Below are 18,119 nucleotides of genomic sequence, written 5' to 3' on the forward strand. Positions count from 1 at the left end.
GAGAGTCCCGTAATATCCAGAGTAGCGGCTCCTCCTCCCGAGAGGACGCGCCGCAGGAAGGTACCGTAATGTTCGGAGCAGCGGCGCCCAACCCCCGATAGGACGCGATGCTGGAGGATCCCGTAATGTCCAGAATAGCAGCAGCGCAAGAAGGCAGGTTAAGGGTGGAGTGACGCCTGTAATGGCAGGATTAGAAGCGCAGCTCCAGAGGCACTGGGCAGAAGCCTCCATATATGATGGAGCCAAAGACCGTCTAGTCGTAGTTCTCAGTATGCAGATTCTCTGTAACCTCTAAAAGCCCCAGGGCACCTTGCGGCAGAAAGGCAGCCACCCCCTGACCCTCCCCTCTCCCGGTCTGCCTGCTCCGTTCCCAACCTTCAGCCCCTGGGCTGGGGTCTGCATGGTCAGGGCACTACCGTACTCGCTGTCCAGGGCAGCGATTCTCCACTGGGTGCTGCAGCACCTAGCCCGCCCTGAGACTCTATCTGGCAGTGGCAGTGTGAGAGCTGCATACACACAAGTCACAAGATAACCCAGAGCTTTCAAATAGGACTCCACTTTGTCAACCCCCTTCTAGCTGTTGGGGCCACTGTAGAGAGGATGGAAATGGGCCATTCTGTGTGGCCCTGGGGAACAGGACTAGGAGCAAGAGGCTCGAGCTGCAGCAGGGGACACTGGGGTGAGTCACGTAGACCACGCTGAACCTGTGGAAGGTGAAGCCATGTTAAAGTTAGAGCCCGCTGTGAGCAGTCACACATTAGGGGTTAACAGTGTTTCTTCTTTCCTGACCACTAGAGGCTGGCAAGCAGGGGCATGGTTAGGACAGGTGGGCTCTATCCCTGCTGAAGGGTGGGGGGAAGGGACTGGGAGTGGTGCTTCCTGAGATGCTGGAGGACTGCAAAGTGTTCATTTTATCTCTGTGAAGTGGACTGAAGTTGCCCTAACATGAGTTGGGGCACATGGCCCAAAGTTAACTGTTGCCAGGAGCAGCATAATTTTGAAATGCTCAGAGGACACTTAGCACCAGTGAATAAGCTGTAACGTGGATTCTCACATTTTAAGTGCCTTTAGTGTGGTCTGTGTGTAACATGTAATTTCATCCTTAGTTTGGAGATTAGGAGGAACTTTTGGACATTGAAACAGGCTACCAAAAGGAATTGCGGAATCTCCCTCCCTGGAAATTTTCAAGACCAGGGTGGGCAGACACTTGGCTGGGATGGTTTGCATCAGGAATGATCCTGCCTTGACTAGGGGGCTGGACTAGATGATCTTGTGAGATCCATTCCAGCCCTATTTCCTATGATCGTAGTATTTTTCCATAGTCGTAAAATGAATGAAAACTAAGAGCTGGTATTTTTCTAGGGCTGCCTTTTTATGAGGGATGCCTTGAGGAATGCCTTAGTTGAGAACCACTGATCTAGGGCCTTGAGGCTTTTGCTTTCTTTCCCATTCAATAGAAGTGTCACAAATAAATGATGGCACTTCTCAATTGTCCTGCTTCTTACACCCAACACACATTTGGATGTTTCACAGTAGTGAGACTGCATTTGAGATCAGCAGAACCCACAGTCTTATGACTGAGGCCTTTAAAACCTAGTCTACACTTAAAAGTCTTATAGTACAGCTGCAGTGTATGTATGCACTATGTCAGAAAAACACTGTTCTGTTATAACCACAGTTTATAATAGTGCTTTATATTGATGCAGTGAGCAGTAAAAGTGATGCCAAGAAAAGCACTTTATGCTGGTATAATCCTATCTACACTAGTGTAACAGCTGCTGCTGGATTTGCAGCAGGGCTCAGGGTCCCTGCAAAGGCAGAGAGGCAAAGTTTGCAGAAAGTTGTTGCTTGCAAGAGCATATGCATGTTTTTGATTGGCTCCTGAGGCAGGAGAAGGGAGGAAACTCAGCTGAGGACTCAGCCAGGCTCAGAGAAGGGAAGGAGTCCCCGGACCACAGAGCCTGGGCAGACGCCTGCCTGTGAAGTGAACTTGCCCTTAGTGACAGGGAGAAGATAACTTGGTATCCTGTTTCCCTCTGTGGAGGAATAAAGGATAGTGAGGTGGACTTGTGTAGGAGGGCAGGGTTTTGACCTGGGAAGGCTCTGGGGAGAGTTAAGTGAGAACCAGCCTGGGGCCAGATAGGTGATAAACCCAGGGTTGTTTCAGTTACCAGCACAAGGGGCCGTGTCTGGGGATTGGAGAAAGGTGCTTTTGGGGAAAGGAGACAATGTGTGTTTCTTTGCAGATACCACAAACAGATGAAGCGAGGAAAGCTGCTCTTCCCCACACAGGCTCTAGCAGAGAGCAGGGCTTTCTAGACCAGCAGCACCAGCCATGGGTATTGTACTGCCAGTGTGAAGGAGAGCTCAAGTCTTGTTAACCCTGTGTGCTCCTGCTGAAATGCACTGGAGTATCAAGGTTTAAGCTGGGGAGTTGTACTGAGGGTGTCTTTGATTCAATTTGTACAATGTTTTACTTCATTGATACCTGCCTTTGACAATTAAATTATTGATATCCTGTTTTGCTATTAACCTCATTCATATGTTGACTTTTGTAAATAATAAACTGCGTAAATAGTTAGCCTATGTACTCCAGTGTGTGGGGAAAGCACTCCACGAACAGGTGGCCCCAGCCTTAGGGGCTGGGAGGTTGACATGGCCACAGGTAGCACCTACTGAAGGCCTGGAAATATTACAAAAAATTGCACACCTGCCATTGTTATACTAGCAAAAGTTTCTAGTGTAGAGCTGATGTAAGCAGCTTTGTTATTACTAAGCTAGTTGTGCCAGATTAATATGTTCGTTGTCCAGCTCTTGAAAATGCCCTGAAAACTACCCTTCTTCCACATAGAGGGAAGAATGAAAGTTATGTAGGAAGAGAGGAGGAAAGATCAGTCACTCTCCCCATCTTGACTGCAAAGTGGGAAAAACACCAACCTGGCTTCAGGCATTACGGAGATTTCTCAGGTCCTTGAGACACACTACAGAAATCCAGGACATTTTTTGGCATCAAGATCAGAGTTGCTACAATTCCGTAACAGCATTAAGTAGAACAGAGGAGAAACAGAATGATGAGTCCAGGCCAAAGGGAAGACAGTCCTTGACTGAATTATCCTTATTTTTTCCCATATCCAGTTAAAGCAGCAGATATCTTGTCTTTTAGCATTAGATAGCTGTCACAGTGCTTCATGCCATGGCCATTCAGAACTTCACAGGGTCATAGGATCACAGGAATGTAGGGCTGGAAGTTTTGAACTGAATGGATCATAGGAAAGCAGGACTGGAAGGAGCCTCCTGAGGTTATCTAGTCTAGCCCCCTGTTCACAGCTGGATTGTCTCTGATTAAACTATGCCAACCAAGTGATCATGATAGCACTTAAAATAGGATTTGGTCCTTAAAGTTACAAAAGAAAAGACTTCTAAAGAAGAATCATGATTTTCATTGACAGAATGACCCAGAGCTCACAACAGAGCAATTCTTTTCCTATGCAATCCCGAGCAGTGATGCATGCCACCATGCCCAGAAACACTCACCTGTTTATCCACACAGGCCTGTGTGTGTTACTCAGGTGTCCTATACCATTTTCGTGATATAAAAGAAGCAAAAATAATAGACAAACAAGCATGCACACACAAACATTTGAGGTCAAAATTTGTATATGGCTCCCATAAACTGAAGAGTACTCAGATTGTTCAAGATGCAATCATAGGCAATTACAGATAAAGAATAAGCAGATAATGAGAGAAAAGGAGTGACTGGAGGGAGAATCAAATCTGCTTGAAACATGTAAATTGTAAAACTTGTGATATGTTATTTGCTAAATAATTGTATTCACTCTTAACAATACAGTTCACCTTATATTTAATGTATTAATTGTTATTGCGTTATCATGGCACCCAGCAAGCCTAGATGCTGTCCAGTCATAGTATAAAAGTTGTCGTAGCTGACAGGGGAATGTAGATTGAAAGAACATGTATAAACATTGTAAATGCAAAATGTCTTTCCAACACAAGCTGTAACACTTTAACCTGTAAATTCTTAAAAATCAGGACAGGCAGATTGTTATTTACATTCATAAGACGTGATGACACTTTCCACACATTTAATCCATAATATTGTTTTCCTGTTCCTTTCTATGCAGTTTTTTTGGGTGATTAGCAGTGATTGAATATAGATGGCTCTTGGCCCTTTCAGTCAGAGTTGAACCAGCATCATAAAAAAGTAGAGGTGGAAAGGACCTCAAACCAAGTCCTTCTATGGCAGGGAGGAGGGAAACAATGGTCTGTTGGAGAATTTCTCCAGTCTCTTTTTGTTGCAAACAGATTCCATTATGCTTTTTATTTAAGAGGGACGTTAATCCCTGTGCCTTGGTTTACTTCCACCTCGGAGAATCACGTTCTTACTTGGTTGATTAACAGGATTTTCCTATCAATTATTGCTTGGGACTCACTTGATTTACACAACTAACAGAATGCTTTAAAAATGCTAAACTAAGGGTATAAAAAGGCAGTAAAACAGCAAACAGTGTGCATGCTTCAAAAGTAAGAAATCTCTGGAACACCAGTTGCTGATGCGCCCGACTTACTTAAGAAGTTGAAGAGAAGCAGACTGCCTCTGTCGCCTGTTTGGTGAAAAATCATCACCTTATAGCTAATTACTGGATTTTGATTTGGTTTGGGCTCACTTAACTTAATTTTAAATACTAGTAGTAAATAAAGCCTTTCTGTCACTCATCAAATGAGGTGCCGTATTAATCCCTGGGCTAGTCTGGAGTCCTATTTTTTTATTTGCTAACAGTTCTCTCAGGCCTTCTTTGTTAAATCTGTTCCACATACACTGAAAATTATTCATTGAGCCAGAGAGAGAGCAAGCAACAGTAAGCGTGACTAGTGGTTAGAGATTCACCCACAGGAGGGGAGAGGTAGCCCATGCTACTTGCCATCTGGCACTGGTAGAGGGTGAGGGAAGGAGTTTATAGCAGCTCTTGCTTTTAAATGATATTCGTATCTCCTCTGCCAAGTGATTGACTGAGATCACTCACAAAACTGCTGTTTGGTGGTTAGCAATCCTATTTAATAATAATAAGAATCATGAATGTACAGGAAATACTTGCAAGCTAGCCTTTGCTACACCTTAAGGGAATCTTTGTTTTAATACGTTAGCAACTAAATCCCCCCTTTGGAAATTCTGATTAATTAATCAAATGCTGGAAATATCTACTTAGTCTAGCACATTTCAGAAGATGTAAAGGAACTGCTATAGTTACTTCAGGGCAGTGTTTCCCAACCAGTGTGCCACAGCACAATGGTGTAAGGTCAAATATGAACAGGTGTGCCGCAGGACTTTGCTGTGGCAATAAGCTACAATGAGCTGGTAGGTATGGAGATGGGGAATGCCTTAACAGGTGTGCTATAGAAAACATATGTTAATGTAATCATGCTGGAAAAGGTTAGGAAACACTGCTTTAGACAAATTGTTAGTCTTTAACCCCGTAAGAATTTGGGCTAAATTCAGTTTATGCTGCTGACTAAACTTCATCTAGCAGTATTTTGCCTTGGTCCAACAAATGCGTGCATCATTAACAAGCAATTATACAATTCAGCCATGTGATATAGCCAGGACTAGAACTCTGAAAGGATAAACATGCACCTCAATCATACCATTTAAGGAGAATTTCTTGAGCTTGCAGGAGTAACAGCACCTAGCCTTAATGGGGTTCTGTGTACTACTGCAGTACAAAATAATAAGTAGTAAAGAGTTCCTTCATAATCTGTGGGGCATCCACCAGAAGCATTGTACCACACTGACATGCTCCTTGCTCTTATTCTACTACACAAAATAGTACAGATCACTTGCCTGTTTCTCTTTTACTTGCTAAATTCAGAATTCATAGCTTGTGGCAGCTGTGAGAAAATCAAATTCTGCCTGTTTTGCAAAAGAAGACACTGGAATAGAATAACACATACTGTTGGAGATGACAAGTTCACTTACAGTTTTCAGCTTGTGTATGGCCTATCCCAGAGGGTTCAGCAGGAGAAAAATATTTTTGAAAGAAAAATTAAGGGAATGGTGACTGCATAGATATTATCATTGCCGTATAGTAATACCATAACCTTTTATCTTGTTATGAACGTTGGACTAGAAGGGGCCATAAAGTCCTATTCCCTGCATTCACAAGCAACCATTTTTCCAAAAGGGTTCACATGATCATCCACTTTAAACTGTCTCACATGCCATAAACACAAGAAGCCCAAAACAATACTGTTTATCAAGCCACAGATAAAGAACAGGAGAGACAAGGACTTCCAATTTCATATCCCTGGAAATGGCAGGGAATATTTTTTTGGTTAAAATATGTTTACATGATCCTTGGAGGAAGACCACCATGTCCTACACAACACAAGGAAAAACTCTCTCCCCACCTCCTCATGCTGTCAATTTGAGAATCCTTTTTTCTACTACCACACATGAATATGATCTGCTCCTTATTCTACCTAGCTGTGACACCATTTTCCAAATCTGGAATTCTAAAGCAGGTGTGTCCACATAAAGCTCAAGTGTACTTAATATGAAAGGACAGAGAGCACTTGTTTTTTCTTCCCCATAGATATTTTATTAGAACAGTGTCACATTCCAGGCAAAGAATGGCACGAAGGCTGGCCTCACCCAGACTACTACAGGAAGATAACACTCCTGTCCTAGGCTGTGGAGGTGTAATTGGATTCACACTTTACCTATTTTCTGCTGCGGGAAGAGACTCATCTTCAACCTATTTACTTAAATTGCCCCACAACCCATTTAGTACCAGGTGCCCCTTTCTCCTACCACTTGGCTGTTTCTTACCGGAATTTGACTCAACTATCCCTTGATTTGCTCTCTTTCCACTCTAAATCACAGCAGCCCATGTAGGTGTAGCTGAGCTAGTTTCTAACTTAGCTAGTAAGTGAACTGAGAATCATGAAGTAGGCACAACAAAGACCTCATGGTGGGCTAACTGCTTGAGCACATATACAGAGTCTCTGGTAGGTATTCAGCTCATTGTGAAGTTTGTGTTAGAATGGCTACACATCTGTTGGTACCTGAACTAGCTAAATTGAAGTCAACTAGGGTATGTCTCCAAATGTTACACTCACTCCTGACTGCTGTTTATACAAAGTCTGTGGCATAAACTTCAATCTCCACCTCCTCCCTCTCCTTGATTTCTTTTACCATTCCTTCATACTACTCTCACCAGCTCTTCTATTCCATTGCTAATAAGTTAGACAATGGGTTTGAATAAGGGATGATCCTGCCCTAGGCAGGAAGTTGGACTAGATTACTTCTGGAGGTCCCTTGTGTTGCAGTTAAAAGTTGGACTTTAAACCTAGTGTAGTTAAGGATTGACATGACACCTTGTTCAATTCATGGCAGAAAGGCTTTAGTAACAATACCAAAAACAAGCTATAAAACTAGATGACAGAAAAAGAAAAATGTACATTTAGTCTTTAGTTACTAGTTCAATTGAAATGTATATGTAGTTTCCTGCTTTCTATAGTTACAGTAGCACAGACAGTCTGTGTCCCTCTCTTGCTCTTTTAGCTTTGTTATAAACGTGATGAGCATGTCAGGTCTCTGCCAACAATTTTCCTTTTAGAGGAACCGTATCTTTTATTTTTAGGCTTGGCTGTGGTAGAGGGTTGAGACCTAGTGGATAGCAACCACAAGTGGAGGAACTGCTTGTTCTTCTTGATAGCACTCTCACTATCCTCATCCACTCTTGCCCCAGCCTTCATTATGACCGTTATCATTTTATGGCATGTGTCTGGTATTGGGTGCTGCAAGCTCCAGTTTGTCTGTGCCTAATGGGTTGCAACCATCAGTGGAGACTGATCTTTGTGGCAGTCTTGTCACCAGAATCCAGTTTTGCCTCAGCCAGTGTCTTGTGCAGGAGGATTTCTTTCCTAGCTATAAAAACTTTCAGGTGATTACAAACACTATGATGATTTGGCATAATCTAGCACAGAAAATGAAATCAATTGGGATTACTTTATTTTGCATGGTCCCAGCCATGATCTTGCATTTTTGTGCAAGATGCACTGTTATTTCAATTAGGTTATTTAGATTCTGTGTGTAGGTTTGACCAAGCTTTCACAGCCATCACCCTTGTGGCTCTACTTCTCTGATTCTATAATTCTAAATCCTTCTTTTGGTTTCTTCTGTAACCCTCACATTTTAACTTCATTTGATATTTTCACCCATAATTCTAGCCTGCCTGTGCCCATCTTTTTCATCTTCCTTCATTGGTGTCTCTCTTGCTAGTCTCATTCTCAACCAGGCACTTTCCATTTCCCTCCTCCCCATCTCTTACTCCTTTTGAAATGTCTGCTCCACAAAATAAAGTACCACCATCATCTGCATCCCAATCTCCTTGTACTTGATGCCCTCAGCCATGGTCTCTGAAGTCCTTTTCCCTGTAGTACCTTTTACCCAGGGATGTGGCTGCCTTGCACAGAGTTGGAATAGGGGACCCACTGAAGTCCCTTCCACCCCTACTTTCTCTGACTCCTCCTTTCATAGATTGCATAGACATTAGGGCTGGAAGGGACCTCGGAAGATCGAGTCCAGCCCCCCGCCCAAGGGGCAGGAAGTCAGCTGGGGTCATAGGATCCCAGCAAAATAAGCATCCAAATTTCTCTTGAAGATGTTCAATGTATGTGCTTTAACCACCTCTGATGGCAGGCTATTCCAGATCTTGGGGGCTCACAGTAAAGAAATTCTTCCTTATGTCCAGCCTGAAACAGTCTTGCAGTAGTTTATAACCGTTTGACCTCATCATCCTGTGGGGCGCTCTGGTGAACAAATGTTCTCCCAGATACTCGTGGTCACCTCTGATAAACTTATAGATGGCTACCAGATCAACCCTGAGCCTGTGCTTTTCCAGGCTAAAGAGCCCCATAGCTCTCAGCCTGTCATCATAAGGTCTGTTTTCCTGATCTCTGATCATGCACGTGGCTCTTCTCTTGCACACTCAAGTTTTTCCACATCCTTTTTGAACTGTGGAGCCCAAAACTGGACACAGTACTGCAGCTGCAGCCTCACCAAGGCTGAGTACAAGGGAATGATGTCCTGGGATTTGCTTGAGAAGTGCCACTCATCATCCCAAATTAATGTTGTAGTGAATGTTGGAGTTCTGCAGTTCCCATACTCCCTCATATAACTCTCCGATTCTCCTTGAAACAAAAACTTCATCTGATGCTCATTTCTCCCGTGCAGCTGTGATCTACCACATACTTTATTTGCCCTGCTACCAACCACCACCCTCCTGCAATGCTGAGACTTATGTTTATTGCAGTAGTGCCGAGCAAATAAACATGACTGGATATCCATTCTTCTAGTCATCACTTTCCTCCTCGTGTCACGATCTGTCCAGGATAATTTGTTCATTGTGAGTTGCTCTGAGCTTTCAGGACAGGGTGGGGAATAACTGTAATAACATCTACATCCATGCTGCTCTTTGATCTCATGAGTCCTGTGACATCATTGGAAGCAATATCCTCCTTCATGTTCTAGGATATCAGTTTTAGTGTCTAGTGACTGGAGGCAGAAACAACCTTCCCTTGGGGCAAGTGAACCCACAACTATCCTTATTTCCTATGACGCAGTAAGTTTTGCCCTTTATGCTGAGATGACAGGATAGTTGATTTGATGGATCATTCAGGTGATATCTATGTTAATAAAGATTGGAAGTGGGACACACCCCCCCCCCCCAAGATATTTTGAAAAATATCAATATTGAATCTTGACTTTGTTCTTTATAATGCCTTATGTAGGTGGGCACCAATCTCAAAGATATATATGGTTGATTTTTCTTAGATAATTCTTAACCCTTATCAGTGCAGAGCAGTTTTGGTTTGTGGCTGAGGCTCTGTAAAACACTAGTTCAGTGGTTTTTAACCAGGGTACCACAGCACCCTGGGGTGCCTTGAGAGCCTTACAAGGGTGCCAATGTTAGTACTGTGAGGTGTGCAAACATGATTCCTAAGATAAACAGAGATTTCAAATAGAAAGATCAAAACAGCCCAGGATGTTCTTAACACTGTGGGTTTTTCTGACTTCTTTGCAACAGAAGAATTACTCAATTTATTTTTCTGTAGTCAAAAGATGAGTGTAAAGTAAGAGCTGGCATTTTCCACAGGGAATCACTGCACTAATTTAATTGTTTTCTTACAAATGTAAGTTCATATGTTGGGCACAAGAGGGTGCTATAACCACATCTTGCTCCTGGTAAACACATTCTTTTAAAGGGTGGGTCTTAAAACATTTTACAAGCCATGAATAATGTCAGCTATTAAAGATGCTTGCTAAGAGACTAGACTAAGATGGCTGTTTATATATTGCCCCATATCTAAAGCCCACAGAAGCCAGAAGATTCACCAACCTTCCTTTCGTAAAACTTTTTTTTTTGTTTAAATTGCATAATTTTGACAGACAAACTGAAAAAATACAAAGCAAAAAAATTCAGATTTCATAAGCTCCTTGTATATGCCTAGGTCTCAAGAGGCTTTCCAACAAAAGGTAGTTTTCTGGAAGGGTTTCACACTTAACACTACCAACAGCTGTCCTGGTTCCAACCAAACCTTAAGGTAGGTATTTAATTTTACACGTGGATAATCCCATGGAAATCAAGTAGTCAGCTGTAATGACATCCCATTCAGCAAGATCACTCCCATTCTTAAAGTTCAGTTTTTTGTTTAACAAAGTCACAGGGAACATAACTGGACTGAACCAATATGATGGTAACAATGACCACAAAATAAAATTAAAAGTTTATAGTATAACCTGAAAGAAGAGTAATAATTGAAATGAAAATGCTAAAAGGAAGCAAGCACCCTGTTACTACTGCAGACATTTTGGCAAGGTGGAGATACAAGGCTGGAGTGAGAGCCAAGTACCTGGGTCAGACAGGTGAAAACGGTATTCAAGTTTGTCCAACAGGACAGGTCTCACTTATTTCACTTGGAAAATTTTGGTGACAATTCAGCTCCCAGGATCTCAAACTCCCTTTTGCATTTCCCAAGGCCAGATTCACTCTGACCCCTTTGCACAAAAGGGCCTGCACACATGCTGTAACTGCTCATCTTAAAACTCCCCTGGGGCAGCTGCCAGAAGCTAATGGATCTAGGTCCAGTGCCAGTTGCCTTCCCCAATCTCAGGGAAGGAGCAGAGTGGGCGTTTCTTTCAGCCACCTTTGTATTTTTGAAGGGGGAAATTAAGCTGGAACTAGGGAAATCAAGGAAGTCTAATAAGCCCCTTAAGCCATCTCCCCACCCACCCATCCAAATGAAGCAGGTTTTGGCACAGGAAAGAATCTGGTCCATTACTATTAAGTGATTTTACATGGCCCAGGACAGGAAGCCTCATAACAAAAACATCCAAATGGTCTCATCTTACTACGTAAACTCTATTCTGGTCACTCGGAGGAGGACCTCATGAAGGAACTAAGATGGAACATTATGGAAGCAGGCAGCAAACCTGTAAGAACTGCAGGAAGCATCAGTCATAGCACTAAACAACTGAACTAGCACCCATGAGATCAAGGAACAGGACCATTGCAAGGGCAGATAGATTTAGGAACCACAAAATGCTGAGGTACTTTTGGTACTCTAAAAAGGAACTAAAAAGATACTACACTCACAGTCCATGAACTTGTTTCCACTTAGCACACAGAAAAACCTCACCGGTCTATGCACACTGTAGAGTGCTAGCGCAGCAGCTAGGGAACATCTGGATGCTCCATGTTTTGATTATCTCCACACCCATAATCATCGGCAGGAGGCTCAGTAGATAGAGAGCAAGGGGACCTGCATTCCATCTATTTAATCACTGTCCTAGCCCATTCTTGTTGTAAGCTCTTCTTTTCACTCTTTATTGGACTGAGTCTAATAGTATAATGCCATGAGATGCACCATTTTTGAGAGAAACCCTTGGAAATTCTCCAGCTGGTGGGGAGGAGGGGCTTCGCGGATGCCAAATATCACCATCAATTTCTGCAAACTAAGAATCTGGCCCTGATTGAAAAAGGGTAAAGTTTAAGAAGTTAAAATTAAAACTGGATTTAAGCAGGACCAGATGACAGCATGTCCAGATTACAAGAAATCTGAACATTTCAGAAATGAAATAAGATTTGAGAAGCATGAATAGCAAAAATCCTTTTGGAAGTGTTGGGGGGAAAAAATTTGCACAGGATTCAGCAGATGAACAAAAACTTCTTTCTAAATGAAGACAAATTGGTTTCAAGAAGCTATGTTTAAATATCAGCTATTTTGCACCACTACCCCAATCACCTTTGAATGTTTTATAAGGATATACACTTTCATATCCAGGAGATTGATGATCACAACTTTTCCTTTAGAAAATCCTAGTGCTTCCTCCCTCTCTGCTTCCCCTCCCTACAACTGATTTTTTTCTCAGTAGTAGGTCTCCAAGTACTTTACAAAAGGAAGTATATAATGTGTTTTACAGATGGGGAACCTTAGGTACCAAGGGGGAGGTCATCTGTTTAAGGTCACACAACAAAGTAGAAGAGGTGGAAAGAGAACCCAGGTCTCCTGAGCCTAGCCCGGTGCTCTACTCCAACTACATGAGTTGTTTGGGCAAAATAGCTCCTTTATGTCAGTAAGCAGTAGATGGTAAATTAAAACCTGACAATGGCATCCATATGTAGACAAATTTCCTTTAGAACACTGAAGAGGAATTGTATTTCCCCACACAGCATGGGTGGAGGCAGGTTTGTAACTGTAGAGCTGCACCTACTGGAAGGGGGAGGGGGGGGGGGGGCAGACAGCCTAGTGTCTATAGGGCCAAAGGAATCCTTTGGGTATTTTTTGAGGTAGAGATAGAGAATCAGGTAGAAAAGCAGATCTAGAGCTCTCTCAATACTTTCAAACAAGTCAGAAAATATCAGTAGGCAACAAACCAACCTAGGGAGAAGTGTTTGTTTTGGAATAGTTTGGCAATGCACACAGCTCTAGAACAATATTTTCAGGGTGTGGTCATGTTTTATCCATGAGCAGAGAGGTAATTAGCTAAGTTTGTCTTAAATCAGGCAGAAGGCACGATAGGGTTGCACCTCAGACTAATTCAGAGATGCATAAACTTTCAAATACAACAGCTCACTTCATTAGATGCTATAGCTTGTAAGCTGTAAGTTAGAAAAGCTTATACATGTCTGAATTAGCTGGCCGATAAGGTGCAACTCTACTTTCCTTTTAGAGATGCTTTAATTTGCAGTATTTGGAGCAAGGAGACTATAAGGCCCACTGTAGTCATCTCCTCAGGTGCATTTTTAAAAATACATATTAGATGCAACTTGCAGCCCTGAAAAAACAGAAGTGCTTGCTCCTCAGACATCTCCATTATCCCCAGGGATAAGTCATCCCTGGCAGGAATGATTTGGCAGGCTGCAAAGAAGGTTAAGCTCCATCAGATGAGCCTCTTCCTTTCAATTCAGCATTAGAATTTTTAACAAGAGGTTCCCTAGGGTTCTGCTACACATACCTTCCAGCACATCATCTGACTGTTCATAATGCAGTTTATTTTTCCTTTGTACAAAAACAAATATAAAATTTTAATCCAATAGAAAGTGTATACTAGCAATGACAAGTTTACAGTAAAACAGGACATTAATGCAATGTGTTACTTTCAAGACATTAATCCTCTTAAACTCTGTTACATGCATTATATAAAACAAACACTACTGGAATTTGTCATCGATTTCTACCAAAAAGATGCCCAATTTCCAAGCCACTCAAGAACAAAAGTAGTATTGAAAGGGCATCTACATAACAAACATTTTCCACAGAAAAAAAAAATCACTATTATTAACAGACATTGTTTTTTGTCACACTCTTGTTCAAACCCTCTCACAAAAGCCATACATAAAATTCAGAGAAAAAAGAAAAAGCTCCAACGGCTTGTTAGCATAGGTAACCATTCAGTAGTTTAAAGAATCTTTTAGACATTTTGAAAAGGCATTGTAGTTTTCAATCTGTATGTTTCCACAAAACCAGAACTACGATGACTCCTTTTTCAAAACCTAGTCAATCGCTTAAAAACTAGTTCGTGTGTGAAGTCAAGGAATAGTGTACAAAAATATTTAACAAGACAAGGATGTATCAAATGAGTCTTTACTTTGCTTCTTAAAAGAAAGCCTTTTCCACATTCAAGGTTTGTTTATTTGTCCCATAAACAAGACTGCACCTGAAGGATAAAATAAAAACTAAAATTACTACACATATATTTTGTAAATCTTTGATTGGATAATTTAATAACCTCAACATATGGGGTCAAATACAAGGCACCATATTTAACTGAATCCAAAACAACTTCAATTTTAAGACAACATCACAATAATTAGATTCTAGCTATGGAAAATTCTAAATTTGTTGTAGGTTTTCATGTCTTGAATCTAATTATTTAGAGGGTTGTTTTAAATTTGTAATTCCCCACCACTGTGGAGAGGAGAACAGCAAGAAGAGAGCAAGCAGTCCAGAATGCAAGGGAGGGAGGATGGGGGGAGGGAAGAGGGGAGAAGTGCAGCATGGAGAGCAGACCGCTTCACCTCCCCTCTCCCCAGTACCTGCACCCTCCAACATTTACCCTCTCCATACCCATCCACATAACCAAAACAGGGGAAGGCAAGTAGTGGGGAATTTTACATTAGCTTATATGAGTTTGGAATTTATAGAATTAGATTAAGGGTGACTTTCTATTTATCCCCATTAAAAGCCCCTTTATTAATGTCCTGCATCTAAACTTGTATCCATTTAAGTATGTGCCTGGGCCTCCCTTTAACTGCTGTGTTCACTTTTAGTCATCTAGATCCTGTATGTATCAGTCTTCTCAAAGCTGCTAATACTGCTGGGAGTGAACTGCCATTAGCAAATACCCTTGCTAAATACCCTTACTGTAGAGAAGACTCCAGAACCACTGGAGAGAGGTTGGGAGCATGTTACACTGCTAAAGGGTTTTTACAGCATAATCCTGGTTACTAGCTACTGTAGACATCTACATGTTACTAATATGCCCTTGTAGAACAGCTATCCTCCTCAAACCTCAGCACCAGTTACAGATTTGAATGTGGATTGTTTTTGGTCAAAGCACCTATCTTCCTCACAGATTTTAGAGGAAGAAGTCAGATGAAACCCAAACAAAATACAAATCTTATTTATTGATATAATTTTCAGTATCAAAAACAAGTTTAAAAAAAAAAAGACTGAAAACCTAAAATGTACATTTGAATGGTTAAAAAAGAGGGTGCTGATGACTATAGCTATGTAAGGGTTTCATTACGACACAAATCCACTTGGAGCAAAGACAGCACATACGGAGCATGACTAGCATCTGAGACCCGAGTATCATGGCTTTTAGCAGTGGTTCTTAACCCATGGCCCGCAGACCACTCAATCAGCACACTGCTGTGGCCCATGTGACATCCTGTTAAAACATTTTTTAAAATGGATATCCAGGAATTAAGTTGTGTGGGTGCTGCCCACATAACACATTTAAAGTTGCAAGTATGGCCCACTATGGCAAACAGTTTGAGAACTACTGGTTTATAGCAAGACATTTGTCTCAGGAACTAGGACTAGGATTACATTTGTATTACTGACTGGGAAGAGTGAAAAGCAGGGAGCAGAGAGCAATGAACTAGAGAAAGAAGTAAAGCAGAGGTGTGTATTTTGATAAGCAGCCAAGTGGTCATATTGCAGAGCTATATGGAGGTCTTTTGATGCTCTGAGTCCAGGACTGGAGACTGCTGTCAGAAGTTTGCTCCTTCCTCAGGGCTGGCAGCTGCATCCTATTTCACAATGGCTACATACCTCCCACGTTGGGTCAGCTCCAGTTGGCAGTCTAAGCACTCATTTTGTAATATCATAAAAATTCAGACCTAGCGGCTATGTCTTTAAAATTTTTACCTGAGGGAGTTTAGGGAATGAAGCTTATAACATTGATGGCCCAGATTCAGTTCCCTGTTCTGCCAATGGCTTCTGACATAACTGTGGGCAAGTCACTAAACCTCTGTTCAACACCATTACCCATCTGTAAAATGGAAGTAATATCCTTACCTTGGAGGGGCATGTGAAAATACATTGAAGATGGATGTGGTAATGCAGGTCATAGATATGAGTGCTAGCTTAGCTTACAAGTACCCAAAGGAAAAAAAGTTTATTCCTAGGTAGAATAAACTAATTTATTCCTTCCTGGAAATAAATCAGGCTTGTCACCAATCAGTGACAAATAATCACTTTATCATTAAATCAGCGTAGTGTGTATACTCGCATTATAAACAAAAGTAAAATTGCTGCTTACCTGTAGGATTATGCCGGATGAAAAATACAAATGGCCTGTCTACTATAAACCAAGGAGGGGATGACCTGGCTATTAAAATTGCAGCTGGCAAGGAAAACAGGATGCATAATTAGAAAAAGCAAAACACTTCACATGTTAAAGCAGTGTGAAAATGAAGCCGACAGCTTTATGGTGCTTACTAGATGCATGCCTGGACTTTTAGACAGACATTCAAATTCTCTATAAGGTACCATTTTATGAAGTATTTTATGGCACCAATGGTCAGCACTGGATTACATAGCAACAAACTCCTATCACTATCTACTGAGACTTTTGACATCTTCAATAAAAGCTACGCTATTCTTCTAAATCAGTAGCCTCCAACCTTTAAGTAGGAGATCACCTTTGGCACTTAAAAGCAACCCAAGATCTACTGTGCACCGCTGCCCCCACCCAGCAAGTAAGTCTGTGGGGAGGGAAGGGGGGGCAGATCGAGACAAAATTATTTGGGGGTACACCTCCCCAGCAAGTAAGTCCCACCCAGCCAGGGCCCCACTCAGCTTACCCCTGCTCCTGCCTCTGCAGCACACTCCCTCACCGCGGGGGCCTCAATCTAGTCCCTGCCCCTTCCCTCCCCCATGGACTGACCTGCTGGGCTAGGGCGCATGTGTGCTTGCATGCAGCACTCGGCCCCCCACCCCAGCCTCGGATCAGCTCCAAGAGGCTCCAAGATCTACTGGTGGATTGAGGTCTACTGGTTGGTGACCACTGTTCTAGGTTTTCAATTAACGTTCAAGAAATTTTTTTCCTTGGTATGTATTTTTTTCCTTTTTTTCCTTGGCAGGTATGGTCATGGGAATCTAAAAAGGGACCTTGCATCCTTTTGCACATGCAAAATGGTAAAGATGCCAAAGCCAAACATTCAGGCTTTTTATTTTTAAAAGCCCGAATGCTACAGAACAAATGGTAATATTAACTTGAATCTGTCCAGTCCTTTCACATCACGCTGCTTTTATTGAAATAGTTTTATTCTATCAGTTCAGGAAAAAGATGCTTATTTAATGTCAAAACCAATTTGTTTATGTGAAGTTACTCTTAATTAAATGTTTAAGGTGAACAATTACAGTAACAGCTGCTTACTTGTTGCTGCAGCAGCTTTGGTTCCGTCTTCACTAACTTCAATTTTTGTTTTTTGCAAAATCTGAGATACATGGAGACTTTCTGTTCCTGTGCAAACAAAGACAGAGAGTTACGTATTTGCGCACAACCACTCAAAGTAGCTAGTTTCTTATAGCTCAGCAACTTGGAAGCAGAGAGCAGGGATACTGAAGGTCACTACAATTCTTGCAAAGACTGAAATCATGTTCAGTGCAAAAGGGCTTTACTGCTACTGTTCTTCAAATGCAGTGCGTGATCTGACGACCATAAAAACAGCACATACCAAGACCATAAACATGCTACATGTACAAAAGGAATGGAATGGACTGGACTCACGCAGCTTTTGCTTAATTATTTCTTGTAAAACATTTTGCCTGTCCTGGGGTTAAGCGATTGATGCATGTTACACAGGCACATTCCTGAGATATCCAATACTCTTCTTATTCATCACCTGCATTAGCAATAGCATGCAGGGGTGTAGGTTGTAGCCGTGTTGGTCTACAAGGTTCCTTGGGTGAATTTGATATCTTTTATTAGACCAACCCAAATAGTTGGAGAATAGTTAAGCAAGTTTTCGAGTTCAAAAACCCTTCGTCAGACTAAGGAAGTTTCAGCAGTTCGTGTGTGCTCT

At 41.9% G+C, this 18,119-nt stretch overlaps 1 protein-coding gene across 3 annotated transcripts in view; it reads right to left on the reverse strand.

Moving 5' to 3' along the window:
- Positions 1–13,553: 13,553 nt before the first annotated feature.
- Positions 13,554–18,119, reverse strand: part of SERPINE2 (serpin family E member 2) — a 47,032-nt gene continuing 42,466 nt past the window's right edge. For all 3 annotated transcript variants that reach the window (XM_006276480.4, XM_059730947.1, XM_006276479.4), the window contains 3 exons: positions 17,471–17,557; positions 16,352–16,435; positions 13,554–14,239 (listed from right to left, as the gene is read on the reverse strand). In XM_006276480.4, the coding sequence (XP_006276542.1) occupies positions 14,202–14,239; positions 16,352–16,435; positions 17,471–17,557 (209 nt within the window). In that variant the 3' untranslated portion in view covers positions 13,554–14,201. The remainder of the gene's footprint in view (positions 14,240–16,351; positions 16,436–17,470; positions 17,558–18,119) is intronic.

Source organism: Alligator mississippiensis, chromosome 7, assembly GCF_030867095.1.
Source record: "Alligator mississippiensis isolate rAllMis1 chromosome 7, rAllMis1, whole genome shotgun sequence".
NCBI classification, from domain to species: domain Eukaryota; kingdom Metazoa; phylum Chordata; order Crocodylia; family Alligatoridae; genus Alligator; species Alligator mississippiensis.